The 13,142-nt window shown below is 45.9% G+C and overlaps 1 protein-coding gene across 3 annotated transcripts in view; it reads left to right on the top strand.

Annotated features, from left to right (window-relative positions):
• The window catches only part of SLC22A23 (solute carrier family 22 member 23), a 234,381-nt gene that overhangs the window by 209,672 nt on the left and 11,567 nt on the right, over positions 1–13,142 (top strand). For 2 of the 3 annotated variants that reach the window (XM_049873696.1, XM_049873376.1), the window contains 2 exons: positions 914–946; positions 1,991–2,114. In XM_049873696.1, the coding sequence (XP_049729653.1) occupies positions 914–946; positions 1,991–2,114 (157 nt within the window). Of the gene's footprint in view, positions 1–913; positions 947–1,990; positions 2,115–3,683; positions 4,039–13,142 lie in introns of those variants that run through there. The other variant, XM_049873614.1, reaches the window with a different exon arrangement.

Below are 13,142 nucleotides of genomic sequence, written 5' to 3'. Positions count from 1 at the left end.
GAAGGGGGAAGGAGAATCTTGTCCCTGTTCCCAGCCTTATTGTCACACTGGCGTATAGAACAGCTAGCTTACGCTTAGGAGCAGTCTGTCTGACTCATGGAGTTGTGCATTCTGTGTCTTGCTGGGAAGCAAGCCTGACTTTCAGCTGTCACCAAGAGTGAACATGGACAAGGCAAACCTGGGGGAGGTGGGCTGGGGTTGTCTTATCACTCCTGCCCCTGGTGGTGGGCAGTACTGAGGCACCCTTTGGGAACCCTATCTAGTGAGCCCGTGCCATGTGGGGGCCAGCGCCTGGCCCAGGGAATGCCAGGATACCTTCTGAGCAGGAACATGGCAAAAGTGACAAGTGGCTGTGAGGAACAGAGCTTGAGCACACAAAATGCCACCTAGTAGACTCTGTCCCTTTGAGCACAGCCTAGCAGAGACTCAAATAATTTTGAGACAGTAACATTCACCTTCTGTTTGAGGCTGGGCAAATCTGCTAGGGGCTCTGAGCCCGAGGGCTTGATCCCACCCATTCTAACAAAAAGATCCTATATGTGCCAGTGCTAACTGGTCACTGTGTGTGGTGTGGGGGGCGGGGGTGGGGGTGTAGGTGGGTCGGTGGGCTGTAGGTGGCCCCCAGCGGGGTGTCGGTAGAGTCTCTGGTGGGCCGTAACCAGGGCTCCTAGTGAGGTGTAGGTGGGCCCCCAGTGGGGTGTAGGCGGGGCCTCAGTGGAGTGTAATGGGGGAGTGGGCTGTAGGTGGGGAGGGGGCCCTCGTGGTGGGAGGCAGGCTGGGCCAGCCCAGGGCATGTGTTTGTCTACAGAAGGTCACTTGGGAGAGTGATAGAGGCACATACCTGATGTGCTTTCTTCTCTCCCCTCCTATCTCCATTTTTGTGCATGGGGGTGCTCTAACTTCCCGGAGCCAGTGATTGGAAAGTACAGCCAGCACCCAGATTCAGGTAAAGCCCCACTCGCGCCACGCCTCTCATCATCTTGTTGCGTCAACACAGGCACTTTTGTGACGACTCACTGACCTCTGGTCTCCCTTTCCTCTCTCTGTCCTCCGCTCCCTTCCCCTCCAAGAGGTGCAGCTGAAGTTGGCCGTAGGTTGGACACTATTCGCACACATTTGTATTTTCTGCCCCTCGTGCCTCTAGCTCCAGCTACTCGGTTTCCCGGTTCTGGCCCACTTGGCATGCGTCCCCTCACCTGGTCCCTTCGCCCCTTCCCTCTGGCTGTGGCCACTACAGTTGGTCTAGGACAGAGCCAGGGCCAGACAGAAAGGCCGTGTGCTCCAGGCCTGGCTCTCCGTGCTGCAGGGGAAGCTGTTGCTTCCCCTGTCAGTCCTGCGCTCCCTGCTTTGTGTCGGGCGATAGGGAGCTGCGGCCTGCTGCTGCTGCTCTCTGCCTGGCCTGGCCTGGCCCTTGCCTGCCTTAGAAGCCTGGCCTGGCCCTTGCCTGCCTTAGAAGCCTGGTCTGGCCCTCACCTGCCTTAGAAGCCCAGCCAGGCCCTCACCTGCCTTAGAATGTGCGCCTCTGAGCCTGAGGTCACTGGCCAGCTTGGGGAGAAGACTGAGCTGCGCCCCATGCGCATGAACCCCAGAAGCATGCTGCGCGCTAGACCCCGCCCCGCTGTGAGCCAGCTCTGTGCAGATTTCTCCAGGCTCCTCCAGGCCCGCAGTGCCCTGGGCCCCGTGCAGGTGGTCTAAGGTGGCATTCTCTTCAGTCGGCACTGCCCTGGGCACTGGATGCTGAGGCCCAGGGTGCAGACGCTCTTGACCTGAGGGCCTGGCAGAAGTGGGCTTGCCCTCTCTGGAGACCCCTGTAGTCCTCAGACCAAAGGCCTCTGACTTCTAACCCACAGCTCTACCATTCCTAGAGGGCAGACTGGGGACCCCACAGGCTTGAGCCCTCCTGCTTCTGCTCGGCTGTGCCCTTTTTGTTACCAGCTTCTTTCTCTTCTTCCCTCTTGCCCCTCTTACCGCCCCTCTGATCCTCCGGCAGGCATGAGTGACAGCATAAAGGACAAGTTCTCCATCACCTTCTCCATCGTGGGCATGTTCGCCTCACATGCGGTGGGAAGCCTCAGTGTCTTCTTCTGTGCAGAAATCACCCCGACAGTCATACGGTAAGAAGCTGGGGCACCCTGACACTCAGATGTCCTTCTTGGGTCACGGTGGGAGGGGCGCCTGCCTGGCCAAGCTCCTGTTGAATTTGCCAATGCTGGCTCTGCCCTGGCTGGCAGCAAGGTCAGGTGCAGCATGTGGGCTGGGCACATGGCTCCATCGTCCACAGCCAGAGGGTAAACTGGCCCAGGGCGACAGACGGTGAAGGGAGGACAGAGCCCAGACCTGTCTGTGCAGCCCACAGGATGTGGAGGGTCAAGGTTCCAGGGTGCAAGGGCCCAGGCCGTGCCTGGGAATGGGGGATAAGAGGGTCACATATGCCCATACTGCCACTGAAGTCAGAGGCTGCCAGCTCTTCTAAAAGGCTTCAAAATAGAAAGAAGTGAAGTAGAAAGGACCTTGTTTTTTATTGGTCTGAGAAGCCATCAATCCAGAGGAAAGACTTGGAGAGACAGCCGAGCGAGTAGCCCAGCCCATTCACTCACAGAGTTTTACTGAGCACTGTGTGTGCCCGAGCAAGGCCAGATCAGCAGGAACAACGCAGACCCTGTCTACACAGGGCTAGTCTCATTTTCTCCTCTCCTGGAAGGTGCTATTAATTGTGGCTCAGTGGTAGAATTCTCACCTCCCATGCAGGAGAAAGGGGCTTGATTCCAGGCCAGTGCACCTCACATGCAGCCACCTCCTGTCTGTCGGTGGAGGTTCTTCTGTTGCTGTGATGCTGAACAGGTTTCAGGGGAGCTTTCAGACAAAGACAGACTAGGAAGAAAGACCTGGTGATCTACTGCTGGCTGCAAAATTAGCCAATGAAAATCCTGTGGATCACAACAGTCCAGTCCCCAATGGATCATGGGGATGGTGCAGGACTAGGCAGCATTTTGTTCTGTCGTGTATGGGGTTACCACGAGTCAGGGGCCAGCTTGATGGCAGCTAACAACAACACGTTACTCTTATTTTAGTTCCTAGCAAGAGGCTCAGGGAGCCCTGGTAGCACACCGATTAAGCACTTGGCTGCTAACCGAAAGGTTAACAGTTCAAACCCACCCAGCAACTCTCATGAGTGAGAATCGACTTGAGGGCACCCAACAACACTGCAAGGTTTGGTCCTTTCTGGTAGTACTCCCGGGCCGTGGTGCCGAGGCACTACAAACCATTTATCCTTTTAAGATGCCAGCATAACAAGAGGATATGCCTCAAGGAGCCCTGCTGGTGCAGTGGTTAAGAGCTCAAGCCGCTAACCAAGAGGTCGGCAGTTGGAATCCACCAGCCGCTCCTTAGAAACCCTACAGGGCAGTTCTACTCTGTCCTGTGGGGTCACTACGGGTCGGAATCGACTCAACGGCACCTAACAACAACAGCCCCAAGTTAAAAGTGCATCCCTTAACTGCTTCAGCGTGTTGCTTTCTTGAGAATGGCTGTTCGTGACTTGCCGGTGTGCTCATGCTGAACTTCTTGTAGGAACGCCATTAGCATTTCTAAAGTACATTCACATTTAATATAAATTGTGAGTAGAGGGAAGATCAACCCAGAGATCAGCCTGGTGGCATCCCACCACCCTTGTTTCTTCACAGGGAGAGGCAAGCACAAGCCGTCGCAGGCCGGGGAATCTGCAGTGCCAGTGACGTTGGTCTTCTGGTGCTGTGGGGAAGAGCTCTGGCAGGCAGCTTCACAGACTGCCTTTCTTCCCACATTGCCAGGGGTCTTGCAGACGGTAGAATTTCCACATGACCTCATTCTGATTCATTCTCCTGGAATTTGACTATACATGCCAAGCCTGAAGGCTGCTCGGTACCTGCAAGAAAATGCCAAGAAATTGTATATTTAAGAAAAAAAGCAATTAAGTGCAAAATAATTCATTCTGTCCTTACCTTCTACACAAGCTAAAGCAAAGATTCCAGCCCAGAGTTTAGTTCATGCTTGCAGTTGCAAAAGATCTTAAGCATATAGTAACTTGTTCTGTGTCTTTTTCTTCACCTGGTTAAATTTTCTTTATTCTAGAAAAGAAAAAAACAAAGATGATTCTTTCAACAGAACAGAAGTGAAGGTTGGACCTTTGTGGTCTTCGGCTAGCCTCTCTGAGGCCTTGGCATGGTCCCAAGTGTTTCTCTGGGTGGCTTGACCACCACTTTGCTCTGGTCATGCAAGCTGGTAGACCTCATTACTTATTGGTGTATTTTGCTTAGCGAGCTCAACTGAAGGACAGATAGTATCCTCTTCCTCTTTGATGCAAACCTGGAAGGGCTATTTTGCAACAAAAATTTAGCACATATGCTCAGCTTGCTAAGGTGACAAAGTAGAAAGATTATTTGACCCTTGGTGATGCTTTTGTACCTGCAGAGGAAGAAAGGAAGTGAAGTACCGTGGGGTCTGCTGGCCAGGGTGGAAGGATGTCTGCCATTACTGAGAGTCCCTCTTCTCACTGTGCCTTCTCCTCTCCTGTCCCTTAGGGCCATGGCTTTGTTGTGTGTACCCCAGGAAATCATTCCAGCCATGGAGGCAGGGTGGATAAACACTTGCCTTGCTGTCCCTCCCCACCCCAATAGTTCACACAGAGATAAACCTACAGTAAGCTAGTATGGGTGTACTTGGGGTCTAGGAGCTTTATGTTTCCTATCACAAAACTATCCGTTTTCGACAATGCCGTATTAGAAACAAACGTTCCAAAGGAGAACAGTAGCAGTCATGAGATTTCAAGATCGGCTGGCTGGAAACATGGGTGAGGAGCTAGAGTGCTTCTTCCTAGAGGGTCGCAGAGGTTGCTTGTCCAGGAAGGATCTGGCTTACAGGAGTGAGCTCAGTGTGTCTCCTGAGGTCCCGCCCAGGTCTTCACTACAGAGAGACACACCACTGCCACTCAGGCTCAGTCAGCTGGCTTTCACCCTGGCCAACACCCAGACTCTTCTCAGCTTCACTCACAGGACTTCTGGAGGTAGACGGGCAGCACTGGGTACCCCAGATGTGGCGGCAGCTTCACTCCCCTGCACTGAAGCAGAGTGGCCTGGGGCCGCGGGAGATCTAGGAGCAGTCAGTGGCTTTTTAGGGCCACATGGAGCCCTGGTGGTACACTGTTAAGAGTTTGGCTGCTCACCAAAAGGTTGGCAGTTCAGATCCACCAGCTGCTCCTTGTAAATGCTATAGGGCAGTTCTACTCAGACCTATAGGGTCAACATAAGTTGGAATCGACTGGACGGTAATGGGTTTAGAAGCTGCCAGTGTGAGCCACCAAGCCCTTGGCTGTCTTCCTGTTCTTTTCATGAAGATCCCAGACAGAGGAGGCACGTGTCAGTGATAGTGCCAGGCCCTTTACATTTTCAGAAGCTATTCCGCAGAGACCTGCCAAGTGCCACGTCCCTCCCTGGCTCATCCACTCCACCCCGCAGCGTGCTGGCCACCTTTCTGCCACACAGGCCTTCCCAGCCTTCTTCCCAGTCGCAGTCAGAGCACACCTTCCCTGAAAGCTTCTCTGCCCACCTCTTCCCTGTCTCCATCCAGAACAGGACCTGCCTGAGCCCACTGCTCACCTGGGGCTGCACCCCTAGGAAGCTGGGCCCAAGACAGGGAAGGGAGTGTCTGGCTGCTATTTAATGTAATATTGGGAGTCTCCTTAACTTCTTTGAATATTTGTACCCTAAAAAAGATCCAATATTTGAGTGAAGGAGCAAATGAGAAGCTAGTATTTATTCCGGGCCTGCTCTGTGTACAGCACCACGCTAGCCCTGCAGGGAAAAGAGCCCATGGTCTTGGGGTCACAGCAGGGGCACAAGAAGGTGACAATAGCACACAGAGGCCTGCGTGCACAGTGCACAGTGGGCCTGGGGCGGGGTAACATCAGGTCGTCGGCACGGTGGGAGAGTAAGATGGAGGAGCCAGGCAGAGCCCGCAGGACTCACAGCCCACTTCTTCCTCTGTGGCCACAGACAAATCATTTGTCCTAAGCTTCTTTGTCTTAAAATAAGAACAGTCATGCCTCCCTGTGAATATGGCTGTGAAGAATGAAGAGAGAGAGAAAGGGCCGGCAGTTGATAGTGTTCTTGCCTAAATATTTTGTCAGCTATATTTATTTCTGAAAAATTGGTACAAATTTGACCATCCTCACTGGGTGGTACAAATGATTAACGAGCTCAGTTGCTAACCAAATGGTTGGTAGTTCTAGTCCGCCCAGACGTACCTCGGAAGAAAGGCCTGGCAATCTACAGGTAGTCCCCAACTTAAGATGGTGTTCTGTTCTGATGACTCTATCGTAAGTCAGTTCTAACGTAAGTCAAGACCTCATTTTTTTTTTCAGTTCTCATTATTCCTTTTATTATCCAGAATCTTTATAAATTCAATCTTTGTTTTTAGGGGTTGGAAACATTACATATAAACTTACAGATGTATTTTAATACATACATGCATGAAAAAATATACAAGTCCTAAAAATTTATGCCGAAGATGAAGATTTGGACGGCATTGGCATTTTGTCATTTGCAGTAATTACTCCACTTGTGGAAGGTTCTGGATCATCTGGATTATCCCTGGGAATGGGGATGGCGTTTCTAGTCAGAAAATTAATGAGAGGACACGTGTGATCCTTTTCTTTTGTTCTTCATCTATTTTGTACTAACATCTCACTGTTTCCTGAATCTGCTCATCGACTTTAGCGAAGCCAACAGCATTTGGGCCCATGTTTTTGAGCAACTGAAACCCCTGAGTTTTTAGAAAAAACTACAGCTAATCCTCTCACTATAAAATTTTTGATTTCTCTCCTTCCTCTTCCTCATTATTTCTTTGTTCTTCAGCATTTCTTTCTTCTTCCAAATCCATTAAATCCTGATTTGTCAGTTCCCTTCTTCGTGATCTGTGAGCTGTTGGTCCACATCCGCGATAAAAAACCCAAAAAAAACCAGTGCCATCAAGTCAATTCCGACTCATAGCAACCCTGTAGGACAGAGTAGAACTACCCCCTTAGAGTTTCCAAGCAACGCCTGGTGGATTCTAACTACTGACCTTTTGGTTAACAGCCGAAGCACTTAACCACTATGCCACCCGCGATACCAAGTTCTAAATTCAGCGTTCTTGCCGTATGGATGATTTTCCCTCTGATTTCTTCCTTAGCTCAATCAAATGCTTGGAGCATGTTTGTTAGAGTTGAACATTGCCCAGCTTTCTAACCATTATGCCTCCCAACGCCAACATGGACTTCATCATAGACCAGGTCACACCCTGCTATGCGGCAGTGTTCTAAACAGCAAATCATAAAATTGAACATCTATGAGTGAACGCCTGAAAATGATAAATCAGCAAATTATGCACTGCAGCATTGTACGTGGTACATATTACTCATGATAAAACGTACAAAACAAAGATCACCAGACAGTCATAAGTGCAGCTCATCCTAACTCACACATGTGGTAAGCCATTGAAAACCCTGTGGAGCACACGTCTACTCTGATACCATGTGTGTCAGAATCAACTGGATGGCAACTGGTTTGGGCTTGTTTTCTTTAGTTGTTTTCTTTTTTTCCTTCACAGAAATGTAGTAAGGATAAACTATGTAACATAAAAGAGGAAGTGAACATGGGAGGTTGGTTTCTGGCACTTAAATGCAAGACGGTGATGTTCATATGTTTAACTGAATGATTTTTAGAATTTCAGAATTTTTGGGTGGGGGAGACAGTGTAGGTTTTTTTTTTTTTTTAATTTTTATTGTGCGTTAAGTGGAAGTCTACAAATCAAGTCAGACTCTCACACAAAAAGTTATATACACCTTGCTACAGACCCGCAACTGCTCTACCCTAATCAGACTGCCCGCTCCCTCTCCCCATTCTCTCTTTTCATGTCCATTCCGCCAGCTTCTAACCCCCTCTACTCTCTCATCTCCCCTCAAGACGAGAAATGCCAACATAGTCTCAAGAGTCCACCTGATCCAAGAAGCTCACTCCTCACCAGCATCCCTCTCCAACCCATTGTCCAGTCCAATCCCTGTCTGAAGAGTTGGCTTTGGGAATGGTTCCTGTCCTGGGCCAATAGAAGTTCCGAGGGTCATGACCTTCGGGGTCCTTCTAGTCTCAGTCAGATCATTAAGTCTAGTCTTTTTAGAGAATTTGGGGTCTGCATCCCACTGCTCTCCTGCTCCCTCAGGGGTTCTCTGTTGTGTTCCCTGTCAGGGCAGTCATCGGTTATAGCCGGGCCCCATCTAGTTCTTCTGGTTTCAGGCTGATGTAGTCTCCAGTTTATGTGGCCCTTTCTGTCTCTTGGGCTCATAATTACCTTGTGTCCCTGGTGTTCTTCATTCTCCTTTGGTCCAGGTGCGTTGAGTCCCATTGATGCATCTTAGATGGCCGCTTGCTAGCGTTTAAGACCCCAGATGCCACACTTCAAAGTGGGATGCAGAATGTTTTCTGAATAGATTATGCCAATTGACTTAGATGTCCCCTGAAACCATGGTCCCCAAACCTCCGCCCCTGCTATGCTGGCCTTTGAAGCGTTCATTTTATTCAGGAAACTTCTTTGCTTTTGGTTTAGTCCAATTGTTTTGACCTCCCCTGTATTGTGTGTTGTCTTTCCCTTCAGATAAAATAGTTCTTATCTACTATCTAATTAGTGAACACCACTCTCCCACGCTCCCTCCCTCCCTCCCTCCCTCCCCCCTCTTGTAACCATCAAAGAATATTTTCTTCTCTGTTTAAATTATTTCTCCAGTTCTTATAATAGTGGTTTCATACAATATTTGTCCTTTTGCAACTGACTTATTTCACTCAGCATAATGCCTTCCAGATTCCTCCATGTTATGAAATGTTTCACAGATTCATCACTGTTCTTTATCGATCCGTAGTATTCCACGGTGTGAATATACCATAATTTATTTATCCACTGATTCATTGATGGGCACCTTGGTTGCTTCCATCATTTTGCTGTTGTAAACAGTGCTTCTGTGAACATGGGTGTGCATCTATCTGTTCCTGTAAAGGCTCTTATTTCTCTAGGATATATTCCAAGGAGTGGAATTGCTGCATCATATGCTAGTTCTATTTCTAGCTTTTTAAGGAAGCGCCGAATCAATTTCCAAAGTGGTTCTACGATTTTACTTTCCCACCAGCAGTGTTAAAGTGTTCCAGTCTGTCCACAACCTCTCCAACATTTATCATTTTCAGTTTTTTGGATTAATGGCAGCCTTGTTGGAGTGAGATGGAATCTCATTGTAGTTTTCATTTGCATTTCTCTAATGGCTAATGATCGTGGGCATTTCCTCATGTATCTGTTAGCTACCTGAATGTCTTCTTTAGTGAAGTGTCCACATATTTTGCCCATTTTTTTAAATAATTTTTATTGAGCTTTAAGTGAACGTTTACAAATCAAGTCAGTCTGTCACATATAAGCTTATATACACCTTACTCCATATTCCCACTTACTCTCCCCCTAATGAGTCAGCCCTTCCAGTCTCTCCTTTCGTGACAATTTTGCCAGTTTCTAACCCTCTCTACCCTCCTACCTCCCCTCCAGACAGGAGCTGCCAACAGAGTCTCAAGTGTCCACCTCATACAAGTAGCTCACTCTTCATCAGCATCTCTCTCCTACCCATTGTCCAGTCCCTTCCATGTCTGATGAGTTGTCTTCGGGAATGGTTCCTGTCCTGGGCCAACGGAAGGTTTGGGGACCATGACTGCCAGGATTCCTCTAGTCTCCGTCAGACCATTAAGTCTGGTCTTTTTATGAGAATTTGGGGTCTGCATCCCACTGATCTCCTGCTCCCTCAGGGGTTCTCTGTCGTGCTCCCTGTCAGGGCAGTCATCGGTTCTGGCTGGGCACCATCTAGTTCTTCTGGTCTCAGGATGATGTAAGTCTCTGGTTCATGTTATTTTGCCCATTTTTTAATTGGGTTATTTGTCTTTTTGTAGTTGAGTTTTTGCAGTATCATGTAGGTTTTAGAGATCAGGCGCTGATCGGAAATGTCATAGCTAAAAACTTTTCCCTAGTCTGTAGATTATCTTTTTACTCTCTTGGTGAAGTCTTTGGATGAGCATAGGTGTTTGATTTTTAGGAGCTCCCAATTATCCAGTTTCTCTTTGCATTGTTAGTAATGTTTTGTATACTGTTTATGCCATGTATTAGGGCTCCTAACGTTGTACCTATTTTTTCTTCCATGATCTTTATCATTTTAGATTTTATATTTAGGTCTTTGATCCATTTTGAGCTGGTTTTTGTGCATGTAGTGAGGTATGGGTCTTGATTCATTTTTTTGCAGATGGATATCCAGTTATGCCAGAAATATTTGTTAAAAAGATTGTCTTTTCCCCATTTCACTGTTTTGGGGCCTTCGTCAAATATCAACTGCTTATATGTGGATGGATTTATGTCTGGAGTCTCAATTCTGTTCCACTGGTCCATGTATCTGTTGTTGTCCCAGTACCAGGCTGTTTTGACTACTGTGGTGGAATAATAGGTTCTAAAATCAGGTAGGGCGAGGCCTCCCACTTTGTTCTTCTTTTTCAGTAATGCTTTACTTATCCGGGGCCTCTTTCCCTTCCATATGAAGTTGGTGGTTTGTTTCTCCATCTCATTAAAAAGTGTCATTGAAATTTGGGTCGGAATTGCATTAAATTGATAGATCACTTTTGATAGACTAGATATTTTTATGATGTTAAGTCTTCCTATCCATGAGCAAGGTGTGTTTTTCTACTTATGTAGGTCTCTTTTGGTTTCTTGCAGAAGTGTTTTGTGGTTTTCTTTTACATCTGTGCTAAGATTTATTCCTAAGTATTTTTTCTTCTTGGGGGCTACTATAAATGGTATTGATTTGCTGATTTCCTTTTCCATGTTCTTTTTGTTAGTGTAGAGGAATCCAACTGATTTTTGTATGTTTATCTTGTATCATGATACTCTGCTGAACTCTTCAATTAGTTTCAGTAGTTTTCTGGAGGATTCCTTAGGGTTTTCTGTGTATAAGATCATGGTATCTTCAAATAGATATCATGATCCTTGCCAATGTGGATGCCCTTTATTTCTTTATCCAGCCTAACTGCTCTGGCTAGGACTTCCAGCACAATGTTGAATAAGAGTGGTGATATAGGGAATCTTTGTCTGGTTCCCGATCTCAAGGAGAATGCTTTTAGGCTCTCTCCATTTAGGATGATGTTGGCTATTGGCTTTGTATAAATGCCCTGTATTATGTTGAGGAATTTCCCTTCTATTATTTTGCTGAGTGTTTTTATCATGAATGGGTGTTGAGCTTTCTCAAATGCCTTTTCTAAATCAATTGATAAAATCATGTGATCCTTTTGTTTTATTTATATGATGGATTCCATTAATTGTTTTTCTAATGTTGAACCATCCCTGTATACCTGGTATGAATCCCACTTGGTCATGCTGAATTATTTTTTTGATATGTTGTTGAATTCTATTGGCTAGAATTTTGTTGAGGATATTTGCGTCTAAGTTCATGAGCGATCTAGGTCTGTAATTTTCTTTTTTGTGTGGTGTCTTTACCTGGTTTTGGTATCAGGGATATGCTGGCTTCATAGAATGAGTTTGGGAGTATTCCATCCATTTCTATGCTCTGAAATGCCTTCGTAGTAGTGGTGTTAGCTCTTCTCTGAAAGTTTGGTAGAACTCTGCAGTGAAGCCGTCCGGGCCAGGGCTTTTTTTTGTTGGGAGTTTTTTGATTACTTTTTCAATCTCTTCTTTCGTTATGAGTCAATTTAGTTGTTCTACCTCTGTTTGTGTTAGTTTAGGTAAGTAGTGTGTTTCTAGGAATTCATCCATTTCTTCTAGGTTTTCAAATTTGTTAGAGTACAGTTTTTCATAGCAATCTGATATGAATCTTTTAATTTCAGTTGGGTCTGTTGTAATATCGCCCATCTCATTTCTTATTCGGGTTATTTCCTTCCTTTCATGTTTTTCTTTTGTCAGTTTGGCCAATGGTTTATCAATTTTGTTCATTTTTTCCAAAGAATCAGCTTCTGGTCTTGTTAATCCTTTCACTTGTTTTCCTGTTTTCTATTTCATTTAGTTCAGCTCTAATTTTTAGTATTTGTTTTCTTCTGGTGCCTGAGGGTTTCTTTTGTTGCTCTCTTTCTCTTTGTTCAAGTTATAGGGATAATTCTTTGATTTTGGCCCTTTGCTCTTTTTGGATGTGTGCATTTATTGATATAAATTGACCTCTGAGCACTGCTTTCACTGTGTCCCAAAGGTTCTGATAGGAAGTGTTTTTATTCTGTTTGGATTCTATGAATTTCTTTATTCCATCCTTAATGTCTTCTACAATCCAATCTTTTTTGAGCAGGGTATTGTTCAGTTTCCAAGTGTTTGACTTCTTTTCCCTGTTTTTTCTGTAATTGATTTCTACATTCATGGCCTTATGGTCAGAGAAGATGCTTTGTAATATTTCAATGTTTTGGATTCTTTTAAGGCTTGCTTTATGACCTGTGGTCTATTCTAGAGAATGTTCCATGTGCATTGGAAAACAAATTATACTTGGCTGCAGTTAGGTGGAGTGTTCTGTATATGTCTATGAAGTCAAGTTGGTTGATGGCATTTAGATCTTCCGTGTCTTTATTGAGCTTCTTTCTGGATGTCCTACCCTTCACTGAAAGTGGTGTGTTGAAGTCTCCTACTATTATTTGGAGCTATCTAGCTTTTCAGTGCTGATAGAAATTGTTTTATATATCTTGCAGCCCTGTCATTGAGTGCATAAATATTTGATATGGTTATATCTTCTTGGTATATTCTCCCTTTAATCATTATATAGTTCCTTCCTTATCCTGTATGATGGATTTAACTTTAAAGTCTATTTTGTCAGAAATTAAATTGCCACTCCTGCCCTTTTTAACTGTTGTTTGCTTGATATATTTTTTTCCTTCCTTTGAGTTTTAGCTTGTTTGTGTCTCTAAGGTGTGTCTCTTGTAGGCAGCATATAGACGGATCGTGTTTTTTAATCCATTCTGCCACTCTCTGTCTCTTTATTGCTGCTTTTAGTCCATTTACATTTAGCATAATTATGGATAGGTATGAATTTAGTGCTATCATTTTGATGTCTTTTTTTCTTTTGTTGA

Source organism: Elephas maximus, chromosome 1 (assembly GCF_024166365.1).
Source record: "Elephas maximus indicus isolate mEleMax1 chromosome 1, mEleMax1 primary haplotype, whole genome shotgun sequence".
NCBI classification, from domain to species: Eukaryota; Metazoa; Chordata; class Mammalia; order Proboscidea; family Elephantidae; genus Elephas; species Elephas maximus.
The sequence above is the reverse complement of the archived record's forward strand: the minus strand, read 5'-3'. Positions and strand labels throughout refer to the sequence as shown.